Source organism: Vulpes lagopus, chromosome 2 (assembly GCF_018345385.1).
Source record: "Vulpes lagopus strain Blue_001 chromosome 2, ASM1834538v1, whole genome shotgun sequence".
In the NCBI taxonomy this organism is placed as follows: Eukaryota; Metazoa; Chordata; class Mammalia; order Carnivora; family Canidae; genus Vulpes; species Vulpes lagopus.
Genome location: NC_054825.1, coordinates 162,746,129 through 162,771,425, shown reverse-complemented (window position 1 = coordinate 162,771,425; position 25,297 = coordinate 162,746,129). Strand labels below are relative to the sequence as shown.

Genomic DNA, 25,297 nt, shown 5'->3' with positions numbered 1-25,297 from the left:
CAGGCAGGTGCAGAATGTGGCTATGGCCATTCAAGGTAAAGGCCATTCAAGGTGTGTTTTCAGAAGGGCTGGAGGGGCAGGATGGGTGAAGTCTGGGCCCAGTGGTGGGCCTGGGGAAGGAACAGACTAGCCTGGGAAGGGTCTTCACTGAAAGGGGAGCACTGGCTGTTTTAAAGTCCAGGGGTGACATGGTGGCTCTCAGTGGGGGGACAGCTGGGAGCCAGAGGCCAGGAGGGAGCTGGGGTGAGTATCCTGATGAGCAAGGACAAGGCTGGAGCAGGGCCTGGCTGTGTGAACAGAGTCACGACTCAGTTACAGTGTTGTGATTGTATCCGAAGGGCTACATAGAGCCCAGACACCTACAAATTAGGATCTATCAGGAATAGTGTTGAAAAAAGTCCAGTTCTGCAGCCAGTCTGCCTGGGCTAAGTCCCAGTTCCCCTCCTGACGGTGGCCTCTTGCCCAAGGGCCTTCCTCTCCTGCACCACACTTTCCTCAGCCTGTGACATGGGGTACAAACAGGGCTGTCGTGGAGCTTGGAGCATGGCTGGGGGCCATACACATCCCCCTACTCCCACCCTCCTGGGTGAGAGGAGGGCTCAGAGAAGTGATAAATGGATGGACAGACGTGGCTCTTCTGTCTCTCATGTCTCATCTACTCCACAGAAACATGGGGACTGCCACCTGTCCCTCTCCTGGGGCTGCCATGAGGCTCGGAGGACACATGGCTCTGCAAGATGGGAAGACGTTCTCTAAGTTGTTAATTTAATAGTTGCGTCTTGGGCCAGTGGTGACTTGACAAGTGTGCAAAGTAAATTGGAGTGCCACGGGGATCGGGGGGCCTTGACCTGGCTGGGGTTTCAAGGAAGGTGCCTCTGAGGCTGAGACATTGCCCCGAGTCAAGAAAGAGCAGGGTGACTGACAGAGGTCTCACTGTCAACACTCACTAGAGCTGCTCAGCAGCAGGCTACTCTCCAGGGTCCCCTGCTAAGTCCTCATGACCAAGTATATATTCGCTGCCTCATGTGATGCTGCATCCCCAGGGCATCTGAGAGCACCTAGCACACAGTGGCACTCAGTACATGCTTGTCCGAGAAATGAAGGCTTTGAATTTTCCAGCAGCTCTATGTTATTATCCCCATTTCACTGATGACAAAACTGAGGCCCAGACAGTTTCAATAACATGTCTCAGGAAGAGTTATAAGTCAAACCTCAACTGTCCCCCACAATCATAAGTGCTAGTGCTAAGCAGATGCAGGGAAGAGTAGAAGAGCATTCTAGAAAGAGAGAACGTCAAGCGTTGAAGGTGCTGAGCCAAGTGAGAGTGGAAGGGGTCAGTGTGAGGGCCCAGAGGTGCAGGAGGCCAGAGGCCGGTGGAGTCTCATCCTGGAAAGTTCTTAGTGAGGCTCCATCTGGGAAGGTAACAGGTGGAACAGCTGGGGAACTGAGCTCTGATGGCATCGGGCTCCACCACCTGTGACATGTGGCATGTGCTATCCTTTCTGGAGTCAGATCACTGACAGTCCCAGGGGTGTGTGGTCAGGCCTGAGCCCGAGGCACCCTGGGCACCACTCCTGTTCCAGCCCACAGCACAAACAGGAAGGAATCCCACTCTGCTTGCTTCGGCTCAGAAAGATTCTAAATCTAAAGTCGGGCCAAGGAAGAGCCCCAAACTGGAAACAATCCAAATGCCCATCAGTAGGAAATGGATGAAGACATCGTGATAACTTCATTGGACAGGATAACATCCAACAAAAAAGGGGCAAAAGGGGAAGCACTGTGGCTATGGGATACGACAAGGGATTCTGTGCGTGAGGCTCAAAAGTGAGAAACCTGGGGAGGGGCTGTCTCATTGTATTTCCTTGAAATGGGGAAGTAATCCTGTCCTCATGGGGATAAAGAGGTCCAAGTGGTGGAGGGGGAAGCACCCCCAACTCCCCCGGCTCAGGGTAAATGCTCTGCAAATTTCTCTTTCTATTCCCTTTCTTTCCCCGGGGGCAGGTGAGCAAATCGCAGTACAGACTTTTGTCTTCAGTTTGAAGAACATTTCGTACATATTAAGTATAACTTTCCCGTGATTGCAAAGAGTACTAGGTGCCCTCACTGAAGAAAATTTAGATGCCAGAGAAAGCGAAAAGAAGAAATTCTTCCATAACACTAGTGCAAACAGAAAGGCAGTACTAACATTTTGGGGTGGTCCCTGAGTTTATTTTTGCTTTTGGTGCAGTTTTTAAAACAAATGGGACGTCCTACTTGCGTCCTTTGAAAGCTCCGTATCATAGTCTAAGCATTTCCCTGTGTCATTTGATATTCTTCGAAACTATGTTTTAAGTAGACATATGACATTCCATTGAAAGAGTGTACAATTCGCTTCAATGATGCTTCCACCCTCTGGCCCTTGGGGCATCCTTTGACTTCACTCTCTGAAACACCTCCAAGCACTTCTTTCAGGTGGGTGGGTTGGTTTTTTAGGACAGAAGCCATTCTCCTTGTCAAGAGCCCACACGACCCCGACCCCGGGCAGCTCCCTGGAAGCTCCATGGCTTGGTGTACTTTGTGAGGTTAAGTATATATATGCATGACCTCTGACCCGGCGATTCGCCCTGGTGTATATGTCAAAGATGTTATCACACAGCTCCTAAAGCGGTCCCCAGAGAGAATTTGTGATGGAGGTAGCTCCAGGCCTCCCTGGGGTCTGTCCTGACTCAGAGGTGGGGGACAGGAAGTAGGGGGCACCCATCAAGGACAATTCTGCAGCAGAGTAGACACACTCCCAACCCACACCAACACACACACACAAACACACACACACACACACACTTCCCAATGTGGATGGCTCTTAAAAACCCAGGCTGAGTGAAAACAGTGAGACAAAGAAAGCCATCTATAATGCAGCTTCATTTACATAAATTAAAAATACATGCACACAAAGCAACAATAAGCATTTTGCAAGAACACACACAAGCAGAAAGATCCACAGTAAACACATTAGGATGGCTGGCTCTGGGGAGGAGGGGAACAGATTCAGGACCAGGGTACAAGGCAGTGAAGGAGGAAGGAGATGGAGCGAGGCCTCATGGAGGAGGAGCAGGCTGGTGGAGCGGAGCCAAGGAGATGGAGGAGTAGGCCTGTCCTAGGGGGCTGTGTGAGGGCCATGGCAGGTGGCCTGAATGGCCTCAGGGCTGTGCGGTAGAGGGAAAGGGAGTCTCCAGGCCTCTGCCTAGAAGGTATCTCTGCAGGCTCTGGGCTTGCACACCCTTGTCCCATCTCAGAAACAATTTGGGGGGCCATAGAAAATTGCAGACAGTTAAAAATCATTTTGCTCATGAAGGGCATTAAAACAACCACTTCCACCACAGGCTGTCCCTGTCGTGTTCCAGAATGGTGTTTTAACCCTCCCCAAAGATGGATGCCACTGTTCTAGAGAGGCCGTTGCAGGCACTCAGGGCACTTGGAGTGTCTCTAGCCCCCTGCACTCCCTGTGCCCGGGCTCCTAGGGAAGGTGAAGGGAACTCAGGGCTGCCCCTGGTTCTCACAGGCACTGCAGGGATCCCCCGTTCTGTGCGCCAACCTGTGCTTCCACACACACACACACACACACACACACACACACACACAATGCTAAGTCCCCAAGGTGGGAGTTCAGGAGCTGGCCTCCCTTCCCTAGACAAATATCTGCTGAACATCTACTGTGCACCAGGCTCTGTTCCATGTGCTGAGTGTACAGTGGGGAGGGGGGTGAGGTCCCTATCCCCATGGGAATGACCATCTGTGTGGAGCAAGTGACCACAGATAGGACAGGGGAGGCTCTCAGATCCCCAGAACTCAGGCCATTTCTATGTGGCTTTGGTGTCTGTGCATACCCGTGTGTGAAAGCATGTGTGTATGTGTGTATGTGTGTGTGTGTGCGTGTACACATATACACTCCCACGCAAGTTTGGGGGAAGGGGAAGTACCAGCCATTGTGAGGGAGGACAGCACTCAAATGAGCAGGACACCCAGGACTTGTAAGGCAGCGCCTCTCTGATCTTCCCTCTGACCCTGAGATTCTACTTCTAGGAATTTATCCCATTGGCAGAATCCGGAAAGTTCCAAGTGCACCAGGGATGTTGACTGCAGTGCTGTTTCTATCAGTTAAAACCTTGGAAAGAAGGGACCTAGTGAAGTAACAGGAAGGTCTATGCGCTGGGATCCTGGGATCATTAACACTGACATTTTAGACGAATGTTAGTGCCAGGGAGAAAGATGTTTGTGTTACCCTCTCAGGTGTCTAAAGGCAGCTGCCAACCGGTATAAAATGATGTGATTTAATTTTTTTTTTCCAAATGTAAAAAAAAAAAAAAAAGCCAGAAATGTGTTGACCAGTGCTGCCCACGGGGCACACACCGAGGGCCTGCGTGGAGAGGATGGGAATGGAAAGACACCAGGTACTAATGGGAGTCACTTGTTTGTCAAATTCCTCTTGGCTTTTGTCCTTGTGTTTTAACTTAGGTGTATTTTCTAGTTTTTCTAAATTAATTTGCATTCATTTTGTAATAAATAATTTAAACAGCCATTTACATGGGCACAGAGAAGAGCCAGGAAGGCTTTAAAATAAAATATAAACAGGAGTTATTTATATCTAGGTGGTGGGACTAGGGATGACTTTTTTTCATTTTTTTATTTGGATAATTAAAATGGTACTTCGTCAAGCTCCCCTGATGGCTCCCTCGGCAACACCCCTCCCCCTGCCACCAGCAAGGTGTCCCTGAGGGAGACCAGTTCCACTGAAAGTTCACAAGTGTGCACTCTTGTAGACAGGACACTCTCTGCCCTGGGGGAACAGGCAGTTTGGGGGCTCGGTGGCTTCCGGGGTAGGGGTGCAAGCACACACAAAAGTGGGTGTTTCACAGTGCACTTGACACATGGCTATAGCAGACCTGCACATGACTTATAAATAAGTTCACCTATGTCCATGGGGCTCCTGTGGACATCCTGACACGGATGTGGATCAAAAGTCTGGAGGCCAGGGGACTGGGAGATGGGGTGACAGACACACAAGCAAACAGGCCCAAGCAAAGGGGCCAGCTCAGACCTAAAACCTGGGAGTCATCCTCTCTTCCCTCTTCCCACACCCACTCTGCTGGAAAATCCTGTTGTCTCTACCTTCAAAACAGACCCAGAATCTGCCCACTTCTCACCACCTCCACTGCAACCAGCCTGGTCCCAGCCGAGCTCCCAGCATTTCTCTCCCCGAACTCTGCACCAACAGAGAAACAGCAGATCTGGGATTCAGACCTAGGCCCCCTGGTGCTGGATCCATGTGCTCTTTAGGCCTCTCACATCTCAGTCAGAGAAACCACATCAGGAGCCTGTCTGCCTTCTACTCAGAGCTTCCCCTCATTCCTGTATCATTCAGAGAAGAGCCCAAGTCCTTACCATGACCATGCGGCCCTACAGGATCTGCCACTCTGCCCTCACCTCCCATCCTCTCCCCTGGCTCCCTCTGTTCCAGTCACACCAGCCCTGTTGATGTTCCTCCCACACACCAGGCAGGCTCCCACCCCAGGGCCTTTGCACTTGCGGTCCTCCCTACCTGGAATGCCCTTCCACAAGACTCCACCTTTATTGCTCAAATGTCACCTTCTCCATGAGGCCATCCTCACCTCATATCTTTAAAGCTGCAGCCAACCACCCCTCCTCCTGCACCCACCATCCCCTTCCCCCATCTGTTCCCTTTCCCCACAGCCCTCTGCATCCTGAACACATGCCATTTACTTATCATGCCTATGTCTAGGATGCAGGTGGGAGGGGGTGCAGGGCTGGTTGTCCTAGACTACTGCTCCCTACCGAGAAGCCAACCAGGAGATATTTAACAAACACAAGTGTCCAGGGCAAGGGCACGGATGTCTGGAAAGGGAAGCTGTGGGCCCAGATTGTAAGGTGGTGAAGGGAGTCTCACCTGCAGGACTCAAGGGCGTATTCAGGCAGAAGTGTGGCCTGAACAACTGCTCAGCCCTGGGAGGGCACCTGGTGTCAACTTTGAGGCTGGCAGGCTGAGCTGAGCCATGTAGAATTTGAGACACAATAAAGACACAATAAAGAGCCTGGACTTCATTCCAGAGTCCAAAAACCTTCAGAGGTTTCTAGGCAGAGGTGAGCACCCCTCAGTGGCCACTGGGAGGCTCGACTGGGGATGCGGGTAGGAGCTGGCAGGGCTGGGGAAGTGTTGCTGGGGTTGCCATTATGAGTCTATGGGTGGAGCCTCTTGTAGAGCTCAGCAAATGTTTGCTGGACTGAATTGTTCACTGAACTCCCCAAAGAGAAAACGGGCCAGTTCCATCGAGGAGACACTGCTGTGGCTTTGGGCTGCTGGTGGGGTGGGCTCAGTAGCCCCAGAGCACAGATGTACCTCCTGACGCTCTAACATCTCCCTTTCTGGTAATGTGCCATCCCATTTGTTCATGGTTTATTCCCTTCTGCCAGGTAAGCCACGCAGGAGCAGGGAAGGGTCCTGCCCATCCTGGTCATGACCTAACACAGGGCTGGGCACAGAGCTGGCGCTGGTACCACGTATTGATCGCCACAGGAGTAAAATAAAGGATGGAGAGGGACAGACAGTGTCCAGAGAACAAAGGTGTGTATGGGGAGAATGAAGTGAGGGTGTTGGCCCCCTTCTGGGAGTCAGGGGCAGGTCAGCTTAAACCAGTGCTTGAGAATGTAGGGTGGACTTCAGGCACACTGGGAGGCAGGCCTGAAGCCAGAGGGGGCAGGGATGGGGCAATGGGACAAGGTCCTTTGTCTCTGGACCCTAGCTCTGGCTTGGGTCCTTGCCCTGTGGCCACCCAGGACGGCCTTCTTGACTTTGGCAGCCCCCTTGGCACTGTGCCCCTAAAAGATTCCCCCTCTTCTGCAGAGGGGAACCCATTCCCAGGACAGTGAGATGGGAGACACTGACCCCTTCCCCTTCCAGGGACAGACCAGGACGTGCCATGGAGAAGGGAAATGTTAGCTCCCAGTGGCCTGGGACATCACACAGGAGCCCTCTCCTCTCTTGGCTTTATGCGCCAGGGTTCGGAGAGGCTTGCATGGTGTGGGGCACTGACCACATGCCTTTAAAATGGTGGATCTCAACTAGGGCAATCCCTCTGTTTCCCCAAATATCTAGCAACATCTGGAGACATTTTGGAAAGTGGGGGAAGGTGCTACTAGGATCTAGTGGCCAGGGATGCTGCTCAACATCCTACAGCACATAGGATGGCCCTCACAACCAGAGACAATCAGGCCCCAAATGCCAATAGAATAGAAGAGAGACCCTGCTTTAAAAAAGCACAGCTCTGCCCTCACAGCATCATATATAGTCCACCTTAGTCACAGTCTCAATTAATCAGGTGGCAAGTGTCCGATTGGAGCACCAGCCATGTGCTGACATGGGACTAGGCATGTGGGAGTGCTGAGATCTCCAAATGTCACACCACTTCTGGGCACATGAGCTCCGCACTGCACAGCAGATTAGTGCTTGCCAGGTGACAAAAGATTATAAGTCCCTGACAAGTATGAAACCCATCAGCCCTCATCCAGTCCCTTGAGGCAGGTCCTCTGTCATCCCCATTTTTCAGATGAAGAAACAGAGGCACAGAGTCATGCCCTCACAAGCCCAAGGCCCTGCAGTGGGTGTAGCCTTGCAGAGAACACAGATGCCTTGTGAGAGAGCCACTCTGCACACCAGTGAGTCCGGGGCCAGGCCAAGGGCTCGCCTGTCCTGAGCTGTGGAAGGCAGGCAGGTGGTCCTTCCCAGAGGCCCAACAGGCTGGCACAAAGACAGGGAGACTCGCTGGAGAAAACCCAGACAGGCTGAGATCAAGTTAATAGGATGCAAACAGAACCTCATAAGTGCCAAAGGGACGGCCATGAAGAGCTGGAGGGAATACCCACAGCTCAAGCAGGAGGAACCCAGCCACCACCTGTGCACTGCCACTACTCCCCACCTGTGTGCCCCCCCACCCCCACTGGCTGCCGGCCCAGCTCACCTGGATGCCATTCTCCTGCAGGTTCAGGTACCGCGTGTTGACAGGGATGCTGGCTGGGACCTCAGCCAGCTCTCTCCGCGTGCAGATCACTCGGCTGGCCTGGTTGCTACAGGAGCAGGCCGCGGGACAGGAGGTGGCTGGCGGGGAGCCCCCTCCGGCTGCCAACGTCATGGCCACGCCGCCCCCGCCGGCTCCCAGGGGTGGGGAGAAGAGCCAGAGGAAGAGCAGGGCCCCATGGGGCCAGGACATCCTACCGGGAGGCAGTGGGGGGCACGGGGAGCTGCGGGCGCACGCCATCCTCAATGTTCATGCTCCGCGTGGGCGCCGGGGGGCTGTTGTGGGGAGAGAGAGGGAGAGGCTCAGTGAGGGACAGGGACCCTGTGTGGCACCCCGGCTTCCCCACCCCCAGGCAGCACTCTGCCACCGATGCTGCCATCACCACCCTGCTCTGCTCAGGATCCAAAGCGCGGGGCTCCTTCAGCCCCATGGAGGGACAACCCACCACTGAAGGAGGCAGAGAGAGGGGCTAGCCCTGCCCTCCTGCACTGTCTCATGTCATTCCTGACCCAAAGATTATACCTATTTCGCAGAACTGACAATGGAGGCAGAGGTGGGGTGGGGAGAGAAAGGCTGCCCAAGGCACTTGGCCAGGAATGGAGAAGTCAGTCAGATTCAAAACTTAGTTCTCTGCATGGTTTCAGAAAGGTAGAGAAAGAGATGGAGGAAGAGAGACAAACAGACGAAGGGACAGAGGAAGGGTGGCATGCCAGGTCGCCAGGTCGGGAAGCCTGGCGGGGTAGGGGGTGAGGGGAGGGGGCGTTGCGGCCTGGACTCTGGCTTCCCTCACAGGTCCATCCAAGTCCCCTCACCACCTGCAGGACCTCCTGTCCCCTCACCCAGCTCCCTGCCTGCCCAGGAGTGATTGCAAGAGGCAAGTTTCCCAGCGGCACCAAACACCCTCCACTGGAGGCCCAGCTTCAGGCTGCTCTTCAGAATGTGGTCACCCCTCTGGCCCAGCCGGCCACAGACCTCACAGTAGCCAGAGATCTGAGTTAGACTCAGAGGAGGAACTTGAAGAAGGTAGGGTGCCAGACAAGGTGACTGTGGAGGTAAGGTATGGGCAGGAGAGGCTGGGAGGCATCGTGTGGGCGGAGGGAGCAGACTGGAGAAGACAAGGGTGGGGAGGTGGCCAAGGGGGGCCTGGGATGGCCACACCCTCAGCCCCCACCCCCACTGGCCCTGGAATTGCAGGTGCCCGTGTGGAAGGCAGGTCTGGTGGGTTCGAGCCAGCCGCTGGCTGCCTGCCGGGTTGGTGCTGGTCAGCTGAAGGGGAAGGGGCTGGGGCAGAGCTCTGGGTGGCAAGTGGGCGGGGTGGGGTTAGGATCCTATCAAAGAGGACCCGAGGATCATAACAGCAATGGCAAGAGCTACAATAATAGCTCCTGCGTTAGGGTGAGCCCTTTCTCGGCCCCAGACTCTGCACACACCGTGTTCTCATTAAAGCCTCACAGAAACCTGGAAGCTGTTGGGACGCCCAATCTACAAACAGGACACTGAGGCTCTAGGAGGGGGGCAGCTCATTCCATTGCGCACAGAACTGGCCAGGTGGTGGCAGAGGGGGACTGTGGCCCCAGGTCTACTCTCCCTTCCATGCAGCGGTACATACGCAAGTGTACCCACATCAGCAGGCTCTGCTCCAGCTCCAACTCAAGTTCCCCACTAGTGATGGGGAGAGGGAGGTGGTCTGCACACACATGCACAGCCACATCAGTGACACAGGCACACTGTCAGGCCCACTGACAGTGGACTCTCAGACCCACAGACACAGGGCCACCCCCCTACCTGTCCAGTGCACGAGTACATGTGCGTCCCTGTGAGCGTGCGCGTGCTCGCACACACACACACACACACACACACACACACACTCACTTCCTCCTTCTGCAGTGTTCAAGATAAAAATGTGTGTGCGTAGTCTGTGTGCCTGAATGCATGTGTGAGAGCCAGAGCTGGAGACAGGGAGACAGAGAGACAGAGGGATAGAGGGACAGAGGGAAGAGGGGGGAGGGGTGGATTCCGAGTCTGTATCCTGGACTCATTTTTCTCCAAGGGGAGCTGGGGTGGGGGGGGGGCGTGTGCGTCTCTATCTGCAAGTCATGTGAGCACAGTGGGGTCTTTGCTTCCCAAGTGTGACCGGGAGGTCTATGCTGGTCTTCATCCTGCACCCACCATTCCCTTCCCACCTCCTAAGGCTGGAGATGACCCAGCCCACACCTTTCGAGCCCGGGGAGCCGGTGCTGCTCAAGGGGGACAGAAATTGCAGCTGAGGGACCCACAGGCCAGGATGCCCGCAGCAGCCATCCGAGGTCGAGGCCCGCTGCCGCGTCTCTCCCTCTGCATCTGTCACCATCTCTCCAGCAGCCAGCCTCCATCCCTCCCCCCCCATCCCAGCTTCTGCAGCGGCTGGGCCTCCCGCCCCTTCCCTCCTTGCCCTCAGCCATCTCTGTCCTTGTCCCCCACCCCACAGAGAGGGACACTCACCCCAGTGGCTCCGCTTCCGCTGGGCCTCTCCCTGGGCCCCAGGCCCCCCCCTCCACATGCCTCCAGCCGGCGGCGGCGGGGGGGCTCTGTCTCCCCAGTTCTCCAGGGCTTCCTTCGAGGTTGTGCTGGGGGGGGGCGCAGGGGCTTCTTGGGTCTCCCCGCGCCCCCCCCTCCTCGCCGGTCGCCCTTCCCACCCCGGGAAGGCCCGGCTAGGCCACTGCAGCGGTCTCTTCCTCCCCTCCCTGCTGGCCTCCTCCAGTCTCCTACCCCCACCCCCACCTTTACCTCCACTCTCCCCAACCACCAGCCTCTCTTCTCTCCCTCACGGCCCCCGGCCCCCTCCTCCTCTCTGCCAGTCCCCTGGCCTTGTCCCTGTCCACCTCCTTGGCCCCAACCCCCCCTTGTAGGCTCCCCCTCACTGTCTCAACTCCCTCGGGAAGACCGGGCCCCCTCGCTCCTTCTCCTCCATCTCCTCCTCACTCTGGCTCTGTCCCCATCACCCTCTCGTTGGCTGGGGAGCCCGTCTTGGTCAGATTCTCTGTCTGTCTGTCCGTCTGTCTTGGTCTCTCCCGGCCAGGCTCTGTCTCTCTCTTTCTCCGCGATTACAATTTCTAGTCACACGGCAGTGCAGAGCCAAGCTGTGCCTCAGCTCCCTCCCTCCCCACCCCCTCCCTCCTTCTTTCTCTCCTTCTGAACGGGGAGGGCGCCTCTCCTCCCTCTTCAGCACCCCCTTCCGTGCACCGAGAGGCCTCCCCCTCCCCCGCTAATCAAAGGCTCCGTTATCTAATTAACCCATTGGTTCTGGGCGGCAGGGGAAGGTCGGGGGAAGCGGGGGAGGAAGGTTGATGGCTGGGCTGCCCTGAGGGGGGGGGGGTGTGGGCTGTGCCAAGCCTGGCCTCGGCCTGGAGCCTCGTGGCACAGACTCCGCTGCACAACGGGCTGGGCCGCTGCTGACCCCACCCCCCCACACCGCTGGCCACAACCACCCCTCCTGCACCTGTCCCCCAGCCCAAGGGCAGACTACTGAGCACAGTCTCCCCACAGGAGCTACCTTCAGGACCCCAGAAGCTCCCAAATCCCCTCACCATACCACACAGCCCTTTACTCCCACCCCCACCACTGATATACCAGCGAACCTGAGCCAACAACATCGTCACCCAGTCCTTCAGCCAAGGGCCAGCCCCCATTCATGCCACAAAGAAACCCAGCCCCAGATGCAGCCCTCTCCCCTGGACCTTAGCCAGATCCGGACGGCCGCCTCCCGGTACACTTCTGCAAAATGGGCAGGGCAGCGCATTCATTTACTGGATTCATTCATCTGCCCATCTACCCCCCCTCCCCCGAAAGATTTTCTGAGTCCCTACTACGTGCAGGCACTGGTGTAGATGCTGACAAACGCTACCTCCACACTCAAAACCCGGACATCCACAGGCTACAGAAGACAAGTAGCTACAGTAGAGCACATGGATCAAGTGCCAGTGGGGCTGGGTTTGAATCCTGCATCTGCTGTTTCCTTGCTGTGTGATCTCAGGCCAGTGACTTCATTGTTCTGAGCTGCAGAAGGTGCTGTGAGACAGGGGTAATAATAGTATTGGCCTCATAGGGCTGTTGGCGGCTGACTAGCTAAATGCTCAGCAATGCTGCTCTCTACCTTTCCTCTACCTTTGCAACACACGCAGATCTGACCACTTTTCATCCAGCCCCCCCAGGCCACCTCCTAGCACCACCTCCATCTCCCCCTGAGACCAGAGTCCTTCCTCACTGGTCTCCCACTTCTGTCCTCCCTCCCATTCTGTTCCCACAGACAGCCAGGGGAGGGGGCGGTCCTGTCAACATCCAAGTCAGACTCTGCCCCTCCTCTGCTCCACAGCCTCTCAGCTGGGCCAGTCTCACTAGGTGGCAAGGGATATCACTTTGGTTTCTAGACCCTCTCTCCCCAGGCTGGGCTACTTCTCTGACTTCAGCCCTTGCTTTCTCTCCTGTTCACTCACTGACCTCAGGACACAGTGGCCTCTTCATAGTTTTGAGAACAGGCTGCAGACGCTTCTTGCTCTTCCCTCTATCTGGATCCCAGAGGGTCCTCAGTCTGTGCCTGCCTTCTCTCAGGCCTCTGCTCAGATGTCACCTTCTCAGTGAGGCCATCTTGATCACCTCAAATCACATAGCACCCTGCCCCTCTCCAAAACCTTCTCTTCTTTACTTTCCTACATAATATTTATCACCATCTGGCCTTTTACAAGCCCACACTTGAGGGTAAGCTCCCTGAGGGCAGGTGCTGCATCTGTTTTGTACAGTTTGGATGAATGAATGCACGAGTAAGTTATCATTGCTGTTTGTCTATTCGTCACAGACTAACCACATTTCTTCATACAGTCACTCAGAGACACACTCACCCAGCCATATCCCTTGCTCTGCACCCCCAGGCCAGGACACACTCCGTCGACTGCATGTCTCAAGCTTATATCTCAGCCATCCCCGATCCTGAGGTCTCCTCCCATCCCAGGAGGCCTGCCCAACGGAGGGGGCACCTCCATATGCCACAAACACAACCGCCTTCAGCTTGATGCCCCGTGCCCACGCCATAGCACTACCTGGATGGCCAGGTCCCAGATATTATCCTTTAGAGTCCTAAACAGCAGGTTCCCAGAGCAGCTCCTGTGTCCCACTAAATGTCATGTTCTGAGGAGAACTGCACCTCAGATACCACCTGTGTGAGCTATACTCCTGAATACTGCTGGATGCCAAGGAGATGCCTGTCCCCAGCTGTCCTCAGATACATCCCTCCAACACAGATGACAGGACTGCCAGCTAGCCCTTCCTCTTCTGGGCACGGAGTACACATCTGAGTGGCATCAACTCCTTGAATACCACCACCACCAATAATGGTAATGCCCATCACATACCTGGCACTTCCCAGGCACCATTCTAGGTGTTGTACTTGGAATAACTCGTTCTCCCATTGACCCTCTGAGAGAGGCTACTCTTACCCCCATTTCACAGATAGGAAAGCTGAGGTTCAGAGAGACAGTCACTTGCCCAGGGCCACGCACAGCTAGGTAACGGCCCCTCCCTGGTCAGTGTCCCCAGAGCAGAAAGGCCCCAGAGAGCCCCAAGCTTGTCAGAACAGCACCCACAATTCCCATGGAAGTTCCTTGGGGGCACTGAACAATGCCCATCCTCCTGCCAGCCCAGGCTCATCCTTGCTGCGCAGAACGTGACAACCCTACCCTGCTCCATACCCTGCTGGCAGAGGTCATGGGATCTGTCCTCAGCAATCCCCTGCTTGTCACAGTGCATCCCTCACCGTGATGCAACATGTTCGCTGAGCATCCACTATGTGCCCACTGTTGTGCTAAGAACTACCCACACCTCCAGCCACTGGTTTCTCTCCGTGGCCTATTCTCATGTCCAATTTACAGATGCAGCCACAGATCCAGAGGGCTGAAGGCACTGGCCGGTGGTCACACAGCCTGTCCGTGACCCTGCTGGGACAAAGCCCAGGACCTGGCCAGGTCACTGTGCTGCCTCTCTCATCCCCCGCATTCCAGCAGAGGCCTCTTGCTTGTTCTCTGCCCCTACCTGGTGTGAGGAATGAAGTAGAGCTGGAGAGGCAAGAGGCCCCAAAGAAAGAAGAGGCATGCAAGGCAGAAAAGGGCAGAGACAGAGGCAGACGGAGGAACAAAGACAGAGGGCTGGAGACACACATGACACACGACTGTCCACGTGAGGGGGCAGGAGAGAGCAGGAGTCTATGAGAAGGGCAGGAGAGCAGAGAAACCCTGAGAGGGAAAAGAGGACCAGGGGAAGGTGTGTGGCTGAGGCCTCACCAGCTTCTCCATCCTCCCCAGCCCAAGCCCCAAGAGATCTCGGGCACTGTGCCTGAGAGGATTCAGGCAGATGGCGGATCGGAAACTTGGGGGCTCAGGGGAGGTGGGGTGAGGAGAAAAGGGAGGCAGGGAACATTCCTGTCAGGCATACTCATTTTTCTGGGGGGGAAGTTCAAAAGGTGAGAGAAAAGACAGGAAATTGACTGCCATCGCAGCAAGAGGGATGGAGGTTAGATCTAAAGAAGAACTTCCCGACTGTGAGGGACTGGGGCGGAAGTGGAGCCTGGAGCCGGGAGGGTGGAGAGACATCAAAGCCAGAGAGAGCTGAACACTTCTCTCTGGATGCCTGTCATGTGCGCAAGGCTGGGAGCTGTTAAGTTAGTGGGGGGAGGGTACGGGCAGAGCAGGCTTTGGGGACGATGAAACAACTTCACACATGTGTCCCTTGGAGCCAGTCCCTGTCCTGAATGCTTTTCAAATGAAAGCAACCCCAAAGCCTGGAGAATTGACAGTCCCCTAACTTATGAGATGGGGGAACCCTGGGCAAAGGGCTGCCCAAGCTCCTCAGAGCTGCTGCTGAGGAAACAGGTGGAGGGGTCTCAGCCCTTGACTCTCCCCAGCCGCCCACCTGGGTGGTCACTCACTGGCCAGCAGCAGAGTAAGGCGGGAGGGGCCGGTGGGTGACTTGCTAGGAGGAAGATTATCCCAACTTCCCACACTGAGGCACTGCCTTTCCTACAATCGTTTCACAAATATTTACTGACTGGCCCTCACCTCCCACCCTCCGCGCTCCAGCCACACTGGCCTCAGGAGGCTCCGACGCCAGGGACGCCAGGCAGCCTCGGAGGTTTGGCCCAGCTGTTCACTCCTCTACCTGGCTGCCTGGAGCGAGTCTCCCTGTGTCAACAGGTTTTCTAGCCCCGCCCCTGCCCCCCCCTCCCCCCGCCCCTGCCTCTTGCACTTGCACTTCCTCTGCTGCCCAGCCCTCTGATGGCCAGAAGGTACCCTACAGACAGCGATTTGTTCCGTCTATTGTTTGTCTCCCGCCAGAAGGTGAGCTCGGCAGGCAGGGAGTTTGTCCGGCTTGTTCACTGCTGCGTCCCCCGTGCCTGGGACACGCAGGCCCCCACGGTGCCTCAGTGGACACTTGCAGAAAGAAGAACGAGTGCGCGAGCGCCCCCTACCGCCAGGTCCCCCGCTGGCGTTGGGTGTAGGTGCGGCCAATGAGACCTGTGCTGCTCAGTAGGGAGTTAGTGGTCCACAGGGGAGCCTCATGAAGGCTGAGACGGTGAGCACAGGGTGGGGTCCCGGGAACCTCTAGGAGAAGCACTGCCCCTAGCCAGTGGAGGCGAGTCGGAAGAGGGGATGTCAAAGCTGAGACCTGAAGGATGAGCTGGTGAGGTGCAGGGGCCAAAGAACTTCTGGATTCAAAGGCCTGGGGGCCAGAGAGGCAGGTGGGAGTGAGGGAGCTGCAGGGGTCCAGCTCAGCCACAAGAAACGTCCTACCTCCACATTTGGCTGAGAGGCAGGGGTGCTGGGGGGGGCGATGTTGAGGCAGGGAAGGGGTAGGGTCCTCTCTGACTGAGAAAGACCCCTCTGAGTGAACTGGAGTAAGGCTGAAGGCTGGGGAAGAGCTGGGCCAAGGGTCCAGGGGAAGAGGCAGAGGCCATGGCTGGAGCTTTGGGGATGGAGAGGAGGGAGACAATGAAAAGATACAGCAAGTTGGCAAAAAGGGCAGAACATGGAGGAAATGCAGGAGGTGAGGCAAAGTTCTCCTTAGAGATCTGGGGTCAGATTCTAAAAGCCAGGAGAGGAGAGAGGGCAGGAGAGGAGAGAGGGCCGGAGAGGAGGCCAGGGGTGGAGGAAGAGAACCAAGAGGGGACTCTCGACCAGGACCCCAACCCTAACCTTGGCTGGTAGGTGGCGACTCCACTTAGGTCAGCAGTCCAGATGTTCCAGATGTTCTGGGAGCAGTGGTGGAGGGCTCTGGTCAGTCCCTGGCTGTGAAGCCTTAGGCCAGCCCCTCCATTTTTTTTCCTCCTGTTTCCTCCTCTGTAAAACAGATCCTCGGGGACACTCAGGGGCTGAGGGGCTTCATGAAGCTCCTCAAGGGGGCCCAGAACAGGGTCTGGCTTCGCAAGTGATGAGCAAGGATAAGCAGGACTCAAGGCCTGGCTGGTCCAACCCTGTGTGACTGCCAGTTTTCTGCTAGGAGCCTTGCTGTCACTCTATTTCCTCATCTGAGAAATGGGAATTAATAGGATACCACATGACAAAGGGCTGGGAGGGCGAGGGGCTAAGGGACACAGGAAGGCCTGACAGCAGCAGCTGTCTGCCAGCTGGTATAGAACTGTTTCAGGATCTACTGAGTTGCTGTCCAATGGAAAGCTCTGCAGCTATGGAAATGCTCTCTCTACATCGTCCACTATGGTAGCCATGAGCATGTGTGGCTAGTGAGCACTTGCTGGGTGGTGAGTGACTGAGGAATTGAATTAATTTAATTTAAATTAATCTAAATGTCACTGGCCACACGTGGCTGTGGCTGCAGTGATTATGGTATTGGACAGTGTGATTCCAACTACTGATACGGCTGTCCCATGTGTCTGGCTGGACCCCAGTCCTGCTTGAAACTGGTTCTGCCTGAGTCCCCAAAGCTCAGGGTCCTTCTGCTCTTATGGGATCCTCCAGGAACCAAGGAGATCAGCTCTGGAGAAATGAGCTTTACTGAGGGTAAGAGGCCCAGGAGCCAGGCCAGCTCTGCCTGTGTCATCTGAGGCCTGCAGAAAAGGAGCTACAGGAGCTCCACTTTAGTGGAAGGGCATACTGAGGCCTGGTGACATCCTTGCTGTACCCATGAACACTCAGACCCGGCACGCTCCAAGTTGGAAGCTCGATCTCCAGGCCCCTGTATTCTGTGTACACGCTGTGATTCTGTGAGGCTCTGGGATGTGTGGGCAGTGTCACACTGCTGAATCGAATCTACTTGGGAGAGACCTAGGACCTGGTCTGGTATGGGAGGTTTTCAAAACAGGTCACTGCTAAGGCTCTGGCAGGGGTGTGTGAGGTGAGTTTGCAGGTGGGAGGGATGCAGTGCAAGCCAGTTTGACTGTGGTCTCCCTGGTTCTCCCCTGGTTCCTTTCCCCTTATACCCCGGAAAGGGCAATTTTGTAATTCATTTTCTACCTCAGGATAGAACTAACCATCTTTATAGTTAACATACTAACTTATAGTTAACTGCATAACTAACTTTAAAAAGTTGAGGGGGGTGGGGAGATGTACACTAGAAGTAATAAAGAGTGGAAAACCATTGAAACTGGAGCAGTGTCTCTCGGACATCCAGACATCCACATGTGTCCAGATACCTGGGATCTTGCTGAAGTGCAAATTCTGATGGGGGTGGGACGGTCTGGGTGCAGCTGAGGGGCCTCCTTTCCTGGGGCTGCTGGTCCTGGAGCACCCTTGCACTCCATTTCAGGATGAATCACTAACTCTCCTCCTCCCTTTCCACTGCTCTGAGGAAGAGAGTGCTTAAGGGTGGGCTAGACCCTGGTGAGAACCTCAACTGCCACAATTGCCAGCCATGGAGCCTTGGAAAGGGATAGCAGTGCTTGGGGCCTCAGTTTGCTCATCTGTGAAATGGGGAAAACAGCTAATCTTCCTTCAGGGGTGGTGAAGACTCATTGGTCTGATGTCTGTGATGGGTTCGGCGCAGTGCCTGGCACACAGACAACTCTCGCTGAAATGATTCTCTAACTGTGAACATCCTCCTCCTCCTCCTCCGTGCCATCACACCATCATTCTAGGATGATGGAGAGCTGGAAAGAGTGCTGGTGTCCTGGAAACTTGGGTTCAAACTCTGACTTGCCACTTGCTCACTGTGGTCTCCCTCCTGTCCCTGCCAGGCTCTGTGTAATGACACCCAGCTTGGTGGGAACTGATGGTGACACGTCCAGTGCTGGGCACTTAGATGACAGTGATGTTAAAAGTTATTTATTCTGGGATGCCTGGGTAGCTCAGTGGTTTGGCGCCTGCCTTTGGCTCAGGGCGTGATCCCAGGATCTGGGATCGAGTCCCATATCGGGCTCCTTGCATGAAGCCTGCTTCTCCCTCAGCCTAGGTCTCTACCTCTCTCTCTCTCTCTCTCTCTCTGTCTCTCATGAATGAATAAATAAATAAAATCATTTTTAAAAAGTTATTTATTCTCACTGGATCAGAAGAACAAATCTCTTCCTCATTCTATGACTCAATCTCCCCCCTTCCCATATGTAAATCTAACATTTCTGGCTGGATCATTTATCAGGGAGTGGAGGGACCATTGAATCACCTGAGGAATCTGTCCCTGCCCCACCAGCTAGACATGGATTGGACACCCTGTGTCCAGGAAAGGACACTGTGAGAATCGAGGTGGGTGGGTCCTTTCTCCTGGGGGCGTAAACAAGACTAAGGGGCAGGGAGTCCCTGCATTACAGGAACCCTAATGTCTCTTTTAAAGTCTAACCTTCTGTGAGTCTACTGTTATTAACAATCTGATTATTGTTATGATTAGCAATCCGGATTTCTACTTAGAGGGCTCTATGGATGCACGTTTCCCTCTGGAAAGCAGTGGTCTCAGCTGGGGGAAGCAATCTGCAGGGTGCCACGCCTGGGTTTGCAGTCCCAGCTGAGCCACGTCTGGCTGTTGACGTTGGGCAAGGGGCCTCATCATTCTGAGCCTCAGTGTCCCTGTATGTCCAACTAGGGATGACAACTGTGCTTCCTTTGGAGGTCCACCGTGAGGAGTAAATGGGACAGATCCACACAGAATGCCAGCACACAGCCTGGCTCATGGTAAGCTCTCGATGGATGTTAGCTCTTATCATCTTGAGCCATGTGTTTGAGGGTTCTAGGCAAGAGGGCAAATCTCAGCATTTCCTGCCTGGGATTTGCCCCTCAGGAGAGCTGGGGCTGGCACTGCTCTCTGACCTTTGTCTCCGTGTTTGAACAAGATGCTCCAAGGCCTAAGTTCAGCTCCCCAGGCAGGAGAGTGGGCTGGGGGCTTCGTTGGGGAAACAGCTCAGATGGGAAGGGAGTGGCCTGGGCTGCTGGCCCAGCTCCACCTCCCTCCCTCTCTCCTCCCCTTCTGGGTCATATACATGCTTCCACTTCCTACTGGGCCCAGCATTCTCACACTTGGCAGCCCTCTTGGGGACCCAGTGGTCCCCTGGGATGGACTCCTGCCTGACCCCCAACTGCAGGGTCCCTTCCCAGCCCATCTCCCCGGCCTCCTATGCAGGCCCTCCGCCTCCACCTGCCATGACAACAGTTGCGCGTGTGGGTTTCCAGGCAACAAGGGGGCATTTTGCCACTGTTCTTGCTCTTTTGCCACTCCCCTGTCTGGCAGAGCCATGCTACTCTCCGAGACCTGTAAGGGAAGGGATAGGGGCTTCTGTTCAGTGAGGATGGAGGGACCCTAAACTCAGAGATGAGGAGGTGTCCACACCACCGGAGAGGAAATGAAAATACACTCCTCCCGCCTGAAAGAGTGAAGGTGGAGGAACTAATGCTGGGCCCAACCACTGTAATGGCCCAACAGTTACCCTTGTCATCTGCACCCCGACCTGGAGGTGGGGCCAAATGCAGCCCCTCTGAGAACAAAGCCCCAGGCCTGTCACTCTGCCCCCTGTCCTCTAGGACCTACACCTGGACCAGATGAACTTCCAAATATGCACCTGTTCTCCAACACACAGAGAAACTACCCCTGCCTGGGCTACAGTTCCACACTAGGAGGACAAGTGTGGGGTCTGTGGCCTTCCCCAGCAGTTAGCCAGCTCAGCACAGGCAGCAACACCGAGTCTAGAACGCTGCAAGGGGTGGGTTCGAAGCTGACCCTGGCTGTGGAGAACTTGTATGTGCCCTGCACCCTGGTGGTCCTGTGAATTTCTACTTTGGCATGGCAGGGGGCAGGTTAGCTGAAGCAGGGCCTCTGAGCTAGGGCAAAACTGCCAGGGGTGGGGGGATGGATGATGGGGCAAGAGGGACAGGCAGGCAAAGCCCATGGCGGAGGGGCTCAGATTTTGGAAAGAAACCCAGAGAACCAGAGAAGCAGCAAGGAGAGAGTGACAGGGCAAAAAAAAAAAAAAAAAAAAAAAAAAAGAGCCACGAGGAGAGGAAACAGCCAGGATTGAAAACTCAGCTGTCTATGGAGCCAGAGCTGGAGCTGGGCAGGAACTGGGCAGGTAAGACAGATAGGGAGTGGTGGCCCACTGGCACCTGAGCATGGCCCATGGCTAACCCAGAAGGAAAATTTTTCAAAAGAAGCTGATAATCTGGATATTTTTGTGATGTGACTGACATAGAACATTGTATGAGTTTCAAGTGTACAACATAATGATTTGATACTTGTGAAATGATCACCACAGTAAGTCTAACATCCATCAGCATGCATAAGTACATTTTTTTCCCTTGTGATGAGAATGGATTTTTATGTGAAATCACCTTTTTTTTTTTTTTAAGTTAACAGCATATGAAATACTTGGAAAGCACTTGGGGGAAAGAACACTCCCGGCCCACAGGCCAGCAGGGTAAGTGCTCAGGAATGTGGGAAGGTGAGTGCAGGGAAGAAGCGGCAGGAGGCAGGGAGGAGGTTGGAGGGGCAGGGTGGATGGAGGTGAGGGAGAATGACACAGAGGAGGAGACAGTATGCTGAGCCCAGAGTGGAAACTGAGGCAGGTTTCACAGCAGATGGGCTTTGAGAAAGACTGATGCATAAGTTTCAAGGTGTAGCTGGTGAGGTGGGGGAAGGAGGCACTGGGCTGGGGGAGGGGGAGAGGTCATGGGGGAATGGGCTTGATAGAGATAGGAGGTCCCAGTGACACCTTATGACAGATGCCTGGCCAGAGGCAGGGAAGGGTGAAAGATGCTACAGGATCATGGGATCATGGAGAGGGCTGCCATCCCAGCAGGCAAGGCAGGTGAGCACAGGGGTGGGGAGGAGGGGAGACAGGAATGAGGAAGGTGGCAGGAGAATGGAGCCAGGACACTGGAAGAAGCCCAGAGGGTCCCATCCGCCTCCGCACCTCCCAGGGATGTGTCAGTGGCCCTCTGATTCCTGCTGTCTCAATTCTATTGTCTTCTCTGACAGCAAGGAGACCCCTAGAAGTCCTCTGACTTGGGGAACATTCTTCCAACTGCCTTTGGGTGCATTAAGCGTGAGCACAGGAGTCCAGCAGGGCTGGATATCCAGTCGGCACATGCCTGTGCCCCTCTCTTGGGCTGGGGGGTGGGGTGGTGTTGACTGTGTGCAGCTCTGTTACTGCATTAGCAGCATGTGGGGCTGCATCCCCAGGGCTCCAAGGCCACTTCCGTACCTCTCCCTTTGTGTCTCTTTGTGCATGGGAGTTCATGAGGCAATCATGTTTGAGGGCCTCTCTGACCAGCGGGATTCTCTGTGTGGTGCTGCCTTTGTCTCTCCCTCTGAGTCTCTGTATGTGAAGGACTGTGTGTGTCTCTTCTGGTGTACCCTCTCCTTCTCCCTGCCCTGCTCCTTGCAGCCTGAGGCCCTGTTCAGAGGGTTAAGATGGGACTGTGGAGTCGTATGTGTACACGACTCCAGGTCTTTCTCCTGGCCTCTGGCTGACTCTGGGTACTGCAGCCCTGTTTGTAACTGGGTCTCTGGCTGCCAGTGAATAAGTGTGTGTGTGTGTGTGTGTGTGTGTGTGTGTGTGTGCTCGCATACCTCTGCCTACACATGCTTCTGTGTCTTTCTCACACTCTCCCACCCTCTGCCTATGGCTGATTCGGGTCCCTTACAGTTAGACACTGTGCCTCTAATCCCCCCTGCACCTCTGGTGGTGAAGTGAAGTGTTCTCTGGCTCCTTCTTGCCAGCACTGTGGGTCGGTAGGCACCCTCCCTGAGTCTGTGGCTCCCTGTGTCTCTGCCTAGCTCTCTTGTTCTCCCTCCTCTGTGTGTGTGGATGGTGTGTGTTCCCAACTGACTCTCGCTTTCTTTCAGAAATTAAGTGAGTAACTCTGTGTATGTCTGGCTCCGTGGTGATGCACCCTAATTGTGTGAGTGTGTCTCTTTGGGAGTCAGGTCCCCTCTCTCACTCTAGCTGTTGCCTCTATCTCTCTGGCTCCCACCTTTCCCTGCCTTGTTTGAGGGTCTGTCTCAAAGCCTTCCTGCTGCTTCATTCTCTGCCTCTCCTTTTTGAGTGCGCTGTGGACAATCAGGTGGCCAGGGTTAGAGGAGACCCAGGGAAGAGAAGAAGGAAGGCGGGAAGGGGAAGAGAAGGGTGCAAGATGTAAGTTAGAAGGAGCTAGGAGACAGAAGATGCCACAGGAAGAGGGAGGGGCCCATCCTGGCCATGGTCCTGGGAAGCGGGGAGTTTTTAGGGGGGGAGAGGATGCTGCCGGCTGCTGGGACCAGGAGGGAAGCGACTCCGGCTACTCCCAGCTGCCGCTGGAGCCTGAGTTCCTGTCTGGCGGCTGCGCGGCCGGGACTAGGGATGTGAGGCGCATAGCAATGGGGCGCTGCGGAGGCTCGACTGCAGCTCCCAGCTGGGGAGGGAGGGTGGGGAGGGGGCTGTGGGGCAGCCCTGAGGCTCCCTTGCCCCTCCCCCTTCCCAGCTGGGCTCTCCCCAGGGGATTTCCCCACCCTGAGAAAGTGTCTCCCGGAGAACCGGGCCTGAGGCTGCGGGGAGCAGGGGAGGGAGAAGAGGAGGGTACACCAGAAGAGCAGCAGAGGTGGGGGTGGGGAGAGAAGGGTCAAGATGGGAGTGGCAGAAAGAAAGGGATGGGGGTGTGTGGGGGGGAAGAGGGGGCTCAGGGGCAAGGAGACTCAGACCCTCAAGAGAGACTGGCTGCGCTCTTGGCAGGAGAGAAGGGAGGAGCCCATGGAAGGGGGTCTTGCAAACTTGGGTGGAACCCTGGACAGAGCCTGGGCCTCGTGGTCCTGGACTGAGGAGTTGGAAGGAGGCAAGCGTCAGGAAGGAGAGGTTTCAGAGATGCCCCAGGACTGGGAGGTGTGGGGTTGGGGGATCCCACGGGGCAAGGAGACAGGGAGACAGGGAAAGGGGCTCTGAGTGAGGAAAGGTCATAAAAGGCGATCCCAGACACAGATGAATATGTGAGAGAGACAAGCTGGTGGTAGTGCTAGGGAGAAACACCCCTCCCCAACATACACACTCTCTCACACACGGATCCTAAGCAAAGAGGGGAAAAGACAAGGGTTCCTGAGACTAACACGGTAGGGAGTGGGGCTAGAGGAGAGAGGGGCTAAAGTCAGGGTCTCCTGGAGAGGTCAAGGGAGTGGATATCTGGTGGGGGAGAGTCAGAGACGGAGGTGAGAGGACCCTGAAGGGAAGGTGAGGTGCAGTTAGAAGGTCTTAGAAGAGCAGGTGTGAGAGTGGAAAGCCAGCAAATGGGGGGGAGGGGAGGTCCCCAAGAGGAGAGGGCTAAGGATGGTGGGAGGGAGGTAGTGGTTCCGTGGAGACACATGCGGGAGGATAGAAGGCCCCAAAGCAGAATCGGGTCAAGAAAGGGGGTCTGGGGAAAAGGGAAGGACAGGGGTTTCCTTGCCCACCGGTAGGGGTTGGGGTACCCCAGAGAGAGAGAGGGGCTGAAGATTGGGGAGGGGGTAGTCTCGCTCCCCAGTCACCCCCTCCGTCTTTCCCATTCTCACATCCCAAACTCCCCGGTTCTCCCTGGTTACCAAGGCAACCGCTCCTGCCAGGCGCGGTCACCAAGGAAACCCCGTGCCCGCCTCTCCCCCTTCCCCATCACTGGCGTGCCCCCCCACCCCAAGCAGCAGCCGTGTGGAGGTGGGAGGGGCAATGGTGGGGGAAGAACTCGGGCTCCCACCCCAGGAAGGGGGGCCCACATCTACACTCGGCTAGCCCCCCCCCAAGCCTACATCTTCAACCCCGCAGCTGGATACGCGCAGCGATCACCGGACGTACACCACCCCCCACCCGCGCCCGTCCGGGAGGCAGCGGCGACCCCCCAAGACAACTCGCATGGCCCAGAGAACCCCCACCCGACTACCTCCCCCACCCGCTTCGGCTCTCCATCAGGCCCCGCCCACTGTCCTCTGCCGCCGACCCCCCCCTCCGGGAGGAGGCCTTAGACCACGGTCCCCTAATTAAGAATGCCCCCCACCCACCCTCCGCGGTTCCTCCCGCCCCCACCCGGCGCCCCTTGGCGGCTACTCACAGCGAGGAAAGGGGCTCCTTCTGGGGGGCAGCATGCCCGGCCCGCGGGGGGAGGACCCCCCCAATGAGGCACAGGGATTTGGGGTACGAGGCCCGCTGCGGGGAGGCGCGGGGGGCGGGGCTGCGGCCAGGCCTGGGTCTCTTGAGTTCTCCCCCCTCCCCGGCTCCTGGATGGGGAGGGGGCTTCCGCAGCGGCAGTGGTGGGGTTCGGGGGGACGCTCTGTCTCCTCGCTCGCCCGCCCGCCTGCCGCCCGGCCCGGCGCCCTCGCCCGCCGGCCCGCCGCCCGCCTTCCTTCTTGCCTTCCTTTCTTTCCTTCTTTCTTCCCTTGCTTCCTTCCTTCCAGCCTTCCTTCCTTCCTTCCTTCCTCCCTCCTCGGGCCGCCGGCGCCGCTCTCCCCCCACCCCACCCCCCCAGGCCCCGGCCCCGGCCCCGGCCCCCGCCTCGGACGGTGCGGCAGCGACCGCGAGCAGCCGAGAGCGGCGGAGACGGGAGCGGAATACTGATGATGGAGGGGGAGCGGGAGGGAGGGGAGGGAGGGGAGGGAGGGCGCCGGGAGTGGGGGGAGAGGCTGCCCGGGAAGGAAAGGAGGGGGGAGAGGAGAGAGGGGAGGGAAGACAGAGAGGAGGAGAGGAAGAGGGGGAAGAGAGGGGAGGGAGGAAAAAAAAGCAGAGGATGGTTAAGGGAGAGCAAGGGGGAGGGACGAGAGGGTGGAGGGGGAAGGGTGGAGGGGTAGAA

At 56.2% G+C, this 25,297-nt stretch overlaps 1 protein-coding gene across 2 annotated transcripts in view; it reads right to left on the bottom strand.

Moving 5' to 3' along the window:
* The window catches only part of LRRC4B (leucine rich repeat containing 4B), a 38,557-nt gene extending 13,631 nt beyond the window's left edge, over nt 1-24,926 (bottom strand). The window contains exons 1-3 of one of the 2 annotated variants that reach the window (XM_041728989.1): nt 11,028-11,426; nt 10,548-10,672; nt 8,010-8,341 (exon numbers count right to left, since the gene is read on the bottom strand). In XM_041728989.1, the coding sequence (XP_041584923.1) occupies nt 8,010-8,306 (297 nt within the window). In that variant the 5' untranslated portion in view covers nt 8,307-8,341; nt 10,548-10,672; nt 11,028-11,426. Of the gene's footprint in view, nt 1-8,009; nt 8,342-10,547; nt 10,673-11,027; nt 11,427-24,562 lie in introns of those variants that run through there. The other variant, XM_041728997.1, reaches the window with a different exon arrangement.
* Between the last annotated feature and the right edge of the window lie 371 nt (nt 24,927-25,297).